The 13137-nt window shown below is 44.1% G+C and overlaps 1 protein-coding gene across 17 annotated transcripts in view; it reads left to right on the plus strand.

The window, feature by feature from the left end:
• The window catches only part of LOC110364635 (uncharacterized), a 94922-nt gene that overhangs the window by 69627 nt on the left and 12158 nt on the right, over positions 1–13137 (plus strand). For 6 of the 17 annotated variants that reach the window (XM_065038804.1, XM_065038806.1, XM_065038807.1 and 3 more), the window contains 7 exons: positions 98–165; positions 4503–4659; positions 5021–5139; positions 6685–6841; positions 7443–7581; positions 8922–9177; positions 10465–11714. In XM_065038804.1, the coding sequence (XP_064894876.1) occupies positions 98–165; positions 4503–4659; positions 5021–5139; positions 6685–6817 (477 nt within the window). In that variant the 3' untranslated portion in view covers positions 6818–6841; positions 7443–7581; positions 8922–9177; positions 10465–11714. Of the gene's footprint in view, positions 1–97; positions 166–4502; positions 4660–5020; positions 5153–5649; positions 6497–6684; positions 6842–7442; positions 7582–8913; positions 9178–10464; positions 11715–13137 lie in introns of all 17 variants that reach the window. The other 11 variants (XM_065038802.1, XM_065038800.1, XM_065038805.1 and 8 more) reach the window with 11 other exon arrangements.

The following is a 13137-nucleotide window of genomic DNA, read 5'->3' on the forward strand; positions in this document are numbered from 1 at the left end:
TGGGGTTTTTAATTTGTCATTTATTCTTGCAGCCCTGGGGTTGAGCCCAGCAGAACAATCCCTGGGAAAAAGCTCTGAGCTTGTGTTCTCCTTCCAGGTGTTCCCGTGGAACCAAAAGGTCCGATCCGGGGATCCCGCTCCGAACCGGGTGTGGAGGCGACACAGGTGAGCGCGGCTGCTCCCCAAACCCCAAACTCAGAGAGGGGTCGGCTCACGGAGAACGGGGCCCAAAGAGCATCGAACCGTTCTCAGAGGTCCCATTAAAGTACAGGGGGATGGGATGAGGTTAACAAGTTTCGTTTTCTTCATTTCTTTTTCACACGTGCACGCGAACGATTACATTTAATACTTCCTTGTAATACCACGTCTCTACACGAAAAAATATGTATTAAAATAAGCCACTTCCCCAGCTGTCCTGGAGGCGCTTTGATGTGGATGCAGGAAAAGCTGTGAGCAGCTCAAATGCGGCATCGCAAGTGTAGGACAGCGATGGCTTTACCTAAAAGATGTTGATCGTTTCCACTTTTAAAAAGTTCCAGAAAATAGAGCGTAGTATTCTCACGCAAACCAGCCTGAGAGCTCGCTTCCTAAGGCTAAACCCAATGAAAAGAGGTGTTAAACTCTTCCCTTCATGCTCAGGAGGACACTTAACCGCACTGGGCTGGGTAAGAGGTTGGAAGGAATGATCACAATGCAAATTCTCTTGTTGTGTTAGTTACAAATAATGAAAAGTTGATTCAGAAGTTAAGTGGTCTACTTGTTCTTTGTTAGTTTGTGTAGCGTTCCTTTGTAGTATAATGTGTGTGGTAGAAGTTACTAGAAAAAAGCAGCAGCTCACTTATGGGTCATGAGTAAATAGGTCAGACAAACAAGTTCGTTACTGATTTGCTGTAGGACTCAGTCTCCTGTAAATGTTTTCTTAGCTGTTTCTGCCATATGGCTTCACAGTGGAGTCGATAACGTACAGAGTGGAGCTTGGGTGCATCGGAAAATCCATCCGTACATGATGCATTTCCAATACTCCGCAATTCAAGCCAACTGGTGGTTACAAACGTTCATTTATGGTGAATAATGGAAGTGATTTTCACTGGTCTTTTCTTTCTCTTTTGGTTAGTTCTGTAGCGCACAGTAGAAAGAAACCACTTTCCTATAAATGAAAGCATCTCAAAAGCCTGAGTGTGCTCGAAGAAAAGCGTCTGTTGATTGTTCAAGTGCCGTTACAGACAGATCAGAATTCTGATGGCAGTGACGTATGGACAGAGCAGAGCGATGAGAAAACCTTTACATTACTCTTCAGACTCAGCAGAGATTTTGCCTGGAAGTTGTTTGGAAAGATACAGTAACTACGAATATTTCTGGAATACACAAGGCCTGCGCTTCTGCTGGAATACGTTGTTATTAACACTATTGGTTGGCAGCGAGGGTCAAACAGAGAGTAAATGCTATTTAAAATATTAAAGGAAGCGTGGATTTTGAAAACGAGCACTCAGATGTTTGTTCCACGCTCTGTGTGAGAGGATGACAAGTTTTTGTGCCACGAGGCTCCACTGCAGGTTCCCAGGAAGCTGCTGCTCCTCCGCGCGCTGGTTTGGGACCAGAGAGCAGCATCGAGTGGTACAAAACAGCTCTGCTCTGGTCTGTGAAACGGGCCTCGTGTTTGCTCCTCTTGCCCTCTGCCGCTCTTCTGCTCTGACAGAAACTATGTCAAAGTCTGGCTCCATCACATGTGCATAATGCGCGCTGAGATAATGAGAATCATTTGCCAGTAGGGCCATACTTTGCTCATGACCTTTGGGAGTTGGCAGCCGCTTAAGAGATTTTATATCCACGGGGGATGAGTGTTATAATCTGATCCTTTTTGCCATGTTAGTGGGCAAATGACATATGATCACATCAGAACTTTCCCTCTCTCAGGCTGGCGGTGCTGGATCTTCACGGTCCCGCCAGGGACACGGGCGCGTTGAGCGCGACGTGAATTGGGGTCTGACGCACAGGCAGCGCCCGCAGGGCCGCGCGTCCTTCCCAAGGGAGGCTTTTCATTAACTATCTCTTCATGCTCTTTGGTCTGGACACGGTTGTAAGAGGTCCACGCTGCCTAAAACTCCCTTCTCTGGGGCACCAGTTTTGCTGAAAGGTTTAAGAGAATATTTGTGCTGCAACAGAGGAGACTGAAGTGCTAACTAGGAAAAAATCACCAAGCTATGGAGCTGACGTAAAAGAGAATAATTTCATAAAGTTAGCAATTACTCTGTGATAACAAGTATTCCATGGCTGCTTTAAAGTTCATCTCGGCTTTGCCCAAGCTCTGGTACCAGGCCAGGCTTTACAATATCAGCAATTTTCCTCAAACGTGCCCTGTAGAAGGTTTCAAGCTACCTGTGCTTTCCCATCACTCCGTTACCACACTCTGGGGAGAGCCACAGCTTGCTGGCCGCTCATTCGAGGTTCAGTTTCCAAAGTCAAATTCAGCGTTTGCAAAAGAGAAAAGAGTCGCATGTGCAGGATCTCCCCTGGCCGGTGCTCTGTGTGCTCCGGAGGAGGAGCTGCAGGAAACCACGGGCTCTGTCCCGAGCGCTGGCAGTAATTAAAACCAGCGCTGTTACTCACTCTTTATCAGTGCCTGAAAGCGTTAGCTTTGGTAGTCTGTACTTGTGGTAAGTGTATTGGTTTGGTGGTTTGGGTTTTTTTTTTTCATTGAAGCTTTAGGAACAGAAAAAAGCATTTAATGACTACAGCGGAATTAGATTAATAAACCCCACGCTTTGTCCCCAGACATGGCAGGAGGAGTCAAGATTTACTCACAGCCATTGAAGCAGGGACATTGAAAGCACACCCCTGCCCTAACACCATTTATATTTGGGTGAACCTATTGTCCGTGAACTTGTCTGGTTCTTTTTCTCGCCTACAGGCACTGTTTGCTTCCACAGCCTTTGGCAGCAACAACATCCACAAGTTCTACACCCTCTCTTCAAAGCACTTTCTCGTACATGTTCTGAGCTGATCTCACATGTCAATGGGTGTCCGCAAGCTGCAGTAATGTCAGGTTTCTAGAACAGCAGTTCCATATTCACCTTTTCCACCATCTTCATCAGTATTTCATATAATTCCATACCATGCAGGACCTGAGCTCTGCGTTGTGTGACAACAGTAGAACTGGTGGAAGTGTAAAATGCTGGGACTCCCTGCCAACGTTGCATCTTGTCTTTACTACTAAAAAAGGCAGTAAATTAGGAGGGTATATCAAAGAGTGCCTTGCTCTGCACTTGCCCTGTTTCTTGCACTTGTTTTCTACACATCTTCTGGACGCTGTTGGAGACAGAACTCCAGGCCAGGACCAAGTATGTGGTAAAGGTAAAGTCATAGTAAAGTCATAGTAAAGGTGAAGTCATAGTAAAGGTGAAGTCATAGTAAAGGTAAAGTCATAGTAAAGGTGAAGTCATAGTAAAAGTAAAGTCATAGTAAAGGTGAAGTCATAGTAAAAGTAAAGTCATAGTAAAGGTGAAGTCATAGTAAAGGTAAAGTCATAGTAAAGGTGAAGTCATAGTAAAGGTGAAGTCATAGTAAAGGTAAAGTCATAGTAAAGGTGAAGTCATAGTCCTGTGTGTGAGAAGTGTTCTGTGTTGAAAACGGAACCAAGACACAGCTTTTCAGTTTTGCTATGAGGAAAACTAGACATGGAGTCAACCCCTGGTAGGATTGTAATGCTCATGCATCGGGTTTTTCTTTCAACGCTACAGACATGATTTCATTTGCACCATGGTTTTCACTTCTGTGTTGCTTTTTGGGGGGCCAAATCAGGGTAGTAGCGGATGAAGCCTTGAAAATAGGACCAGCTACAGGTGTCAGGAGAACCTTGGCACCCCGTCCCGAGGACACCACAGGAGCTCTGCGGCCTTGCCGGGAGACCTGCAATGCTCCAAACCAAAAGCGCTCCTGTGAAAGTCAACCATGCAAATCCAAATGCAGGTTTAGGACATGCAGCCACAGAATTAGTTGAAAATGCTCTCTGCATGCACAAGAGGAATCCAAACCAATTTGGGTTTGAAGAAAGCAGGGTTTACTCCAGGACACAATCTGCAGCGTTTGCAGATCATTGGACAGCTCGGTCTAGTACAGATCATGCCTTTTTATGGGGACATTCCAGCTCCAACGAAAGCAAATTCTTCTGAAACACATTGTCTTAGTTAAACTTTTAATATGTTTTGATATTGCTAGCAGCAGCTTTATGTAATGCTCAGCAAACAAAAACTTACTCTGCGTGCTATTGAAGAATTGGAGGCTATGGGTGAAGTGGGTATCTTACCACTATGGGATTTGCAGTGTATTTTATACCTGGGATCAACGGTGTTTCAATGAGAATGTTGTGGATATCGATGTTATTCCTCCTTTCCTCCATGCAGCACACACATCGTACCCTCCTTCCTAACACGAACAAGATAAGACTAGAGCAGCCATGGCCATAAAAAGGAGTTTTGATTGTCCGTCCTGTGCTTGCTGTTTAGAAAAACGTGCGTGTACCCAGTGTTGCTGAAGGCTCTTGCCCCGCTTTGTCCTGGTTCTTGTCACCTGGAGGACCCCACGGTGCGGCCGGTGAGCAGCGGGGCCGCGCGGCTGCCCCGGGATCCCCAGGGTCTGCGCTGGGAGAGGCTTTGGCGCTGTGTGAGTTCCTCTCGTTCTGCTGTGTGTCTTGGCACCGTTCTCCTCGCTATGCTGTGGTTCTTTTGAAATGCTCAACCGCATTATGTCTTAAAGCTATTCCTCATTATGCAAGAAGGGAGAGTTGGTATTTTGGATTTTCCTCTTCTTGCTATTCTCCTCAAGACATGCAACTACAATTTTGTGTTGCATTTGTCATTCCATAAGCCTTGCCAAAATTTGTATCATTCCAAATGCAAGCCGTCAGATGGGGAAAGTAATTCTGCTCGGAAATTAACCTAGGGATTGTAAGTGTTCCTATATTAAGAGCAGAACTCAAACGTACAAATCTCACATAATGTACGTGCTTCATGTTTTCCTACAGAGAACAGATACTGAGGAGTTCTGGAGGTCCAGGGCGGCTTACAGGATATTCAGAGAGTTGCCTCCCTTATTCTTCAGCTCTGATATTGATCTTCTGCTCTTCAGTGGCCCCTGCGTCATGTACAACCTTGTGGTGGGTGTGAAAAGTTATGTGCGCGCCTTGTTTCTTTTCATCCATCATGTATATATTTTCTGTTTACATATGGCCTATCAGTTCCTTAGCCACTTGCACTTTCGATAAAAGTATACGGGACTGTTCATGTATATCCTTTTGGAACGGAACCGAGCTTTTGTGACAGCTCTGCTAACGAGGAAAGGGCTCCAAACGTGCAGTTTGCAGGGTTGCTGGAGAAGAGGGAGATACTGAACTGGACCTTATCATCCGTAGGCTTGGTCGTTAGTAAATGGTCAAACAAATCACCATCCATGTTTGTAAATCTTAATTCCTAGATTCTTAAAGGCATTCTCCAGGTGAAACAGAAAGAGAGCGATGCAGGACCATGTTCTCAAGGTGGTGGGAAACACTGTTATTATTATTATACTTGACTGAAGCTTAATTGAAGGCAGCGCATGGGCTGGAGTGGAAGTGAACTGTTCATCTCTATTTTTAAATGTCTCCCTTTCTTTCAGAATTATATTTAATGCAGTAATGCCTTTAGATGTCCAGCATTTAAATTATGAGCATTTCCATAGTGCACTGATGAGCGACTGCAAACCAAGCTCCAGCGTGACTGGCAAAGAAAGTATTTGTGTAAGGGGTGACTGGCAGCAACTCGTCCCGCTCTGCTGAGCGTCTTCTGTGACATCTGTGTCAAAAGCGAATTCCTTAAAACCTCCAGCTCCCTTCATTTTTTAACCTGCTTGCTGGGAACAAGAAAATGTCCCTTTCCCAGCATTCTCCTTTCACATTGCCCTTATTGCGAGGAAGGGCTGAGCGAAAAGGAGAAAAACCCAAACCAGAACAAAAAAAAAAGCAACACAACCTTCATTCCAGCATCCAATTTGCAATGAGAATCTTTGAGTCTATTTTTGTCCAATTCCATTTGGACAAAATTCAAGAATTTGATTTTTCCCATTGCTTTACTTTGTGCTCCGGCTGACTCGGGAAGCACAGGCTGAAACCAATGCTGAACCACAACGTTCAATTAAAACACGGGGAGCAAGCAGGGAGGAGAAATCAATGGGCGGATTATTCTATCAGCTGCTGTTCCCATGATCTTCTTATCTTATCCTGCGCTACTAGGAGAGCTGTTGGGAAGAGGAGTCACTGCAAGATCAGACCAAACCCAGCACATGGCAGGAAACCGGATCAATCGCATGAGCCTCTTCTTTGCTTTCCCTCTGAGCAGCGGGACTGCCGAATCCATCCATAGGATGGATGCTATTCTGGTTTTTAATCCTCTGCTCTCCCACTGCAAAGTTAAACAACAGTGCCTGAAACAAGAATAAATCCATACAGATGCCAGGCGTCACTTAGGTATATATTTTACTGCTGTTATTTGCGTCTAGCAACTAAGTCAGACATTTCAAACAGAAATGTGTATCAATCATGAAATTACCCATGTGTCTATTGAAAAAGAAAATCCAAGGTGGGAGGGAAACATTCTAAACTGACAACACTTAGTTTTTATTTCCCGCTTCCATCATCTGGTGTCACTTTTCCAGGTATAAGAGCGGCGCCGCTGACGATTCACATCAAGGCTCCTGGAGAGCAGTGCGGTTATCGGAAAGAGAACACGTTTTGAGCCAGCGTGAGCTGCTTTCCAACCTGCCCTTTGGTACAGGGACGTTTATTTAAATAGCCAATCCTCATTTTGAAAAGGTAATGAGCGAAATGTGCTCTTTTTTTTCCACTTGTATTCACTAATTGTGTTAAATTGGTGCTGATGGGAACCAAATGTTGTAAGCCTGTATGGATGGTCCTAAATCACAGAAGGGATTGCTGGGGACTGCCTTCAAAAAACTCACTGTTTTGTATCTGCACCGTGCTTTGTGTGTCTTTGATGAGAAACAAAACGAAATGTTTCACTCTAGTAAACGCAATTCAGCAAATTCATATAGCTAGAATAATTGTTATGGCACAATACGTATTTTGTAGCTATACAGTGCTCGCTCTGGTCCTTCATCCCCTACTTGAAACTTGGTCTCTTTGAAAGTGTGGTGGTTTTAAGCGGGTTCAGGTGGTCGATACCGGTGTTTGGCCGTGGCGTGGGGGTGCGCTCCATGCCCAGACTCTCCTGTGCACTCAGGTGTGCTGATGAGAGTAAAGCAGCGTCTGCTTACAGCGACGGATGGACAGACAGAATCAGCATTGCTCGGGTGGCTTCCTGACCATCTATCACAACAGGACATTGTTAAGCACCTACAAGCAGCCATAACCGTGTCTTCCTTTCCGCACTTTTTCACTCTATTTATTTTTGTAGCAGGGAGGGGGAGATGGAAAATCCTGTGTGCAGTAGCCACAGAAGCTGCTCCACCACCGAGCAGGCACCCGGCCAACTGGATGCATGGGCATGTATGCAGACAGCCAGAGGGACAGATGGATCAAATCAGATTTATGAGGTCAGTTTTCCCAGCCAATAAAGTCCAGATTGCTGTCTGCCCTGTTATAACCTTCCTGTGTTTAAATGGATGTGAAACAGATAATCCAGCCTTTGGCGGGAACAACACTGATAAAACACAAACATTATTTCTGTAGCCACATAAGATTATTTTTTTCCAATTCAGCAGAAAGTATTGGCTTGGAGATTGTTAAAGAGGTCATAGTATTTTTATACTGCTTGTGTGTGAATCAAAATGTTCTCAGTCCAGGGGAAGGGACAGAGGATGCTTATTTATTTAGTAGACTATAGCAGAAAGGAAATGTCCATCTTACTGTAACGCAGCAATGAGATCTGTCCCAGGCAAACACGAGTCAACGATACCTGCTCTTCAAACACTGAATCAGCCCATGACGGTGGTGCTGTGTCGGTTATCTCCGCTATAGCCATCTGAATCACAAAATTGCATTTTTTCCCTTATTTTTGGTAAAACAACGTGGGTTTCCTTTCCATAAAATTCTTTCTTTCAGCCAACAAGCCTAAATTCTTTCAATGTCATTGTTTGAACCTTTATTTACTTATCCTATGGGAAAAAAATGCAAATTAAAATATGAACATTATATGCAAGACACTTCTTGAAGATACTGAAATTGAATAGTAAAAATAGCTTTCTGATGGGAATATATTAAACAACATTGAACATAAAGGCTCACTGGCAGCCTCAGTTGCCAGCTGCAAAAACATACAGTATTAGGATGGGAAACATAGTAAGAAGAAGCAGGCGCTTGGGAAGAATACATTAGTAAAAATGCTATTTTTGTTTCAAGGTCTATACAGTCAAAGTTCATCTTCCAGTGTTTTCTAAAGATTAGCATTTCAGTGACATTGAAACTTTTGGGCCAAACACATTCCTGGAATCGTAGTGTCCTCACTAGAAGAAAATGAGAAGAAACTGATGCATTTTATTAACACTTGGTGTGGACTTCAGAAGCTACTTCTTTTTTTCTTTTTCTCAGATTTTGTTTTAAATTGTAGAACTGCAGAAAAAACTGACAATTAGACACAATATTCCAGGTGTGGTCTCCCCAGGGCAGAGCAGAGGGGCAGGAGAACCTCTCTGACCTACTGACCACCCCCTTCTAACCCACCCCAGGTACCATTGGCTTCCTGGCCACAAGGGCCCAGTGCTGGCTCATGGTCACCCTGCTGTCCCCAGGACCCCCAGCTCCCTTTCCCCTACTCTGCTCTCTAATAGGTCATTCCCCAACTTACACTGGAACCTGGGGTTGTTCCTGCCCAGATTCAAGACTCTACACTTTCCCTTGTTCTATTTCATTACATTTTCCCCACCCAACTCTCCAGCCTGTCCAGGTCTCTGATGGCAGCACAGCTTCCAGTGTCACCACTCCTCCCAGCAGATAACAGTAAGTTGGAAGTGCACAAACATCAGACTTCATCACATTAATCCCAGGATGGTCACAGCAGATAATCTGAACACAACCGCAACGTTCTCATCTCTGTGGCGGTGACTCAGTTACAGATGCTCAGCGCATCCGTTCTAACCTTACGGCAAAGCATCAGCAGCTGCTACGGAGACGGTTAAGGCAATGTTTTGAAGGTATTGCTGTTATGTTTATTACAATTGCAATCACGTTTCACTGTAGCCAACCATCCCTTGAGATTCTTTAAGAGCAGTAAGCAGTGTAAAACATGGAGCAATTTGAGATGCAGTCAGAGCAATTAAGGCAGTTAAAGAGAGTAAACCTGATGTCCAGCGTTCTCTGGTTTTCTCTGAATGCTGTTTCTGGTCAAGGAGAAATCTATGATACCTGTGGCTCTTCAAAAATTATTAGATTGGAATGTAAGTATCTGGTCATGTATCAGAGGTTGCTGGAGGCTTTTATTTCATCTTTTATGTGCGTGATGTGGTTGTGATCTGCACCCTCCAGACACACCAACTGTGGATATTGATTCCTTTTTCTGGATACTCTGACGTTATTCTCCTTACTGCCGTATGTTGTTAAATGAAGAGGATTCTGCAGTGTTCCCCACTTAGGAAAAGAAAGGGTGGTTGTCCCTGTTTAAAGTCTGCACTCACTCATGGGGTGGAACTCCTCAGGAGTTAATATCCCAAGGAACAGTGACTCTCCCTCTACAGAATTAAACTGCAGTGTAGCCCATCACCAGGTTCAGCTTTGGATAGAATGGAATATTTTAGCCATGTAGCATTAGCAAATAATTCCCTACAGTAATTCCCTTGAAAAGAAAAATAAGATTCACTGTCTGCCACGAGGAGATGAGAACAAATTCCATATAGCTCCTGAAATGTTGCCAGCCGATCCATCACTGTAACATTTCTTCTCAGATAATGTCATGTTTTGCCTTTAGTGCTCATTTGATTGTTTTCAAATTTGAGGCTTTAAATATACCAGGAGGGTTAATCTCTAGGCTCAGGGGATTAGTGTCAGATAATAAATTCTCCAAAGACGGGTAAAGAAACCCAAACTTGAGGCTTGAGGGGGAGCATGAGTCCATGACACACAAAAGAAACCGAATGTTCATTCGAATACCGAGCAAAACCACGGCAGAAAGTTCTCAGACCAAGACTCCCAAAGGACACGGACACATAATTACTGAATAAATACTAAGCAAACTTGGACATAAAGACGTTCTACAAGAATTTAATGCTGCCAAAAAATCACCTCCTATCCAGCCCAGATAACAGGTGACATTTGTACGTGGTCTGTCGTACTCAGAACACTTTACGTGAACCAGCTGTAAAACCAGGTATCTTCAGTAAAAATGATTCCTCCGTCTCTCTGACTATAAATAGGAAATTTGCTACTTGTTGTAGTCAGTGACAAAATCAACTACTGCTAAAGCGTCTTTTTTCTTCTTGTTTTAGGCGACTTTGAAGTAAAATTTCACTTGTCCTTAGCGTTCCGTCCCCATGAACTGAACCTATTCCGCTGACAGGTAAACTGTAACTGCATAGCTATAAATATTTAATGCTGCTATATAAACTATAACCACATAAAGTAGTACGTGTCTCTCTTGCTAAAGTGTTTGATTACATAAGTTCTGTAAGTGTAAAGTAACTGTATAAACTAAAACTACAGCAAATTTTAGTTGAGTGAACACTCCCTGGTTAATTAATAGTCCAGCATTTGCGGTTGAAATGGATGCTTTAGACAATAGGCCAGAAGATGGAGATGGACAGAAGATGGACAATAGGCCAAGAAGTGATGCACCAGGAGAAAAACAAACCAAAAAGACCCCAAACAAGCAAAAAACCCAAAGAACTCAACCCCCTAATTTTACATTTATAGTAATTAGCTCTGAACTGACTATTAAAAATCAGGAAAAATACCTATAATACTACCATGAAGAGTAGGCAATTATTTCTCTTGCAGCAGCAGCCTGATAATTGAACTCTGTAGGCTGGAAAGGAGTAAAATAATGTGTGAATTTGGTGCTGAGGGCGCATTTAACCCATTGAGAAGCCAGCTGGAGCTGCCACGGCTGCTCCTCTCGCCGGCGCTGCCGGCGTCGGGCTCACCCGGTGCTGCGGGATCTCTCCAAGCCTCGTGTCCCCCGGCAGAACCTGGGACAGGAATCCCACGTGGTCGCAAAAATGGGGCAGAAAAACCGTTTTGAATGTCTCAAAAAAGGCTGTTTATAACCTGAGCACTAGTGAATGGAACTATAAAAACCCAGTTACTGCGGTTGGTTATTTTTAATTTTTAGTTTATTGGAAAATTGTCCACATTTGTCAATTTTATGTTGATCTGTGGTGACTGATGATAAAAATGACACTAAACTAACCAGGAGTTTTTTCCAAGAAATTATCATTAGCCTTATAGAACAGTCACTAAGACCAAACATTGTTGGAGAAAATACACCATTAACGAAGGGCCATTGGTGTGAACGGGGGGGATAAGACGTTGTGAGGCAGCGCTGGTCTCTCTGTGTCTGCTCATTTACTTTCTGCTGTGGGAAGCCCTGATGGAGTGAAATGCATTTTTGTAACTCATGGAGTGATGTGCATTTAACTCTCTTCTTTCTCGCTGGTTTCCATGTCTCGCCGGGCGACGAGTGGGCTTGGTGGAAGAAAAGAGAATGTCCCTGGAGAAGATTTCTGACTTTTCCCCCTGGGTGAGCAGAAGCTTTTACAGCCCCTCTGGCTGGTGCTGCTGGACGAGGGCTGGGAAAGGTCAGGGACCCTCAATCGTGGCGCTTTTTTCCAGCAATTTGCTGGTAAAGCCCTGTAGACATCATCCCAGCCTCTCCGCTTCAGACGAGAGACAGATCGGTTCCCCCTCTAGATTTAGAAGACTGTTTGATGTCACGGCATCCTCGGGACCCAGGAGGCAGCCGGGATCTATGGAAATAGCTGGGAAAACTGCAGACGCAGAAATGGATGAGTGTTTGCATAAGCTTGAACTATCTACACTTGGAAGGCAAAATCCTGGAAATGTTGTTTCTCTAACTCCGAAACATTCTGGTTTTTAAAAATAATATGGTCCTTTTTGAGACACACATAAATATAGTGATGCTCCTCTGTGTCGTGTATAATAGCAGCAAACCAGCTGTCAGATTGCTCCAGTGAATATCATGTGTAGCAGTAGATTTATTAAATTGTTCCATCTTGTTTATACATAAATTTAAAAGTTGTGGGTTTTGGAAATCAAAGCTTGCACAGCAGTGGCTGAGAAATGGTGAGATGAAGCATTTAATTGGAAAAATCACCTCCTTTGACAATTGGAGGGGAGTTTATACAAATAGAACATTTCATTTTAAAGTAGAAAATCTAAATTGTGTAAGTAATGTAATCTATTTTCATAGTCTGTTTGGACAGCCTTGCAGGCTACCCAAGTACAGTGAACTTAGTTTTGTTTTATACCAGAGAGGGGAAATATCAGGTGTCTGCTAGGAAATCTTTTGGGGCTCCTGTGGTATTGTAGGGTCCAGGAACCCCAGAAAGGCCTGATTTGCAATGTAAGGTTGAAACACACCAAGTTTAGCTGATTGTTCCAGTGTTTTTTATGGGAAATGGCAAGAGATGGAATAGACAGAGGGACAGTAACCATGTGTCTAATGCCAACCAGAGGGGGAAAACCAAAGAAGAGCAGTTATGGCACATCGGTGTTCGCCTTTTCTTCCTGAAGATGTTCATGCAGTTCGACATTTGTTTTAAAAAAACTTAATGAGCACGTTCATATCTCTTGGCTGCGGGCCTGACAATGAACATCCCCGTGCTCTTGATGATTGTCTCGCACGGTGTCAGTGACGGCGCTGAAAGACGTTTTCTTAGGCTGAAGCTGAATCTTGGCTTAAAGCAGGAAAAGGAGACGAGCAATCGGGCCCAGCCAGCGTGGCCTTACGAAAGGCAGGTCCTGCTTGACCAGCCTGATCCCCTTCTGTGACAAGGTGACCAGCTTAGCAGGTGAGGGAAAGTCTGTCATGGGGCAGTGAATCTGCCGCCCAGGCTGTGGGTGTTGTGTCCTTAGACTGCAGTAAAGCCTTTGACACCGTATCCCACAGCATCTCCTGGAGAAGCTGCAGCTCATGGCCTGGA

Source organism: Columba livia, chromosome 22 (genome assembly GCF_036013475.1).
Source record: "Columba livia isolate bColLiv1 breed racing homer chromosome 22, bColLiv1.pat.W.v2, whole genome shotgun sequence".
NCBI lineage: Eukaryota > Metazoa > Chordata > Aves > Columbiformes > Columbidae > Columba > Columba livia.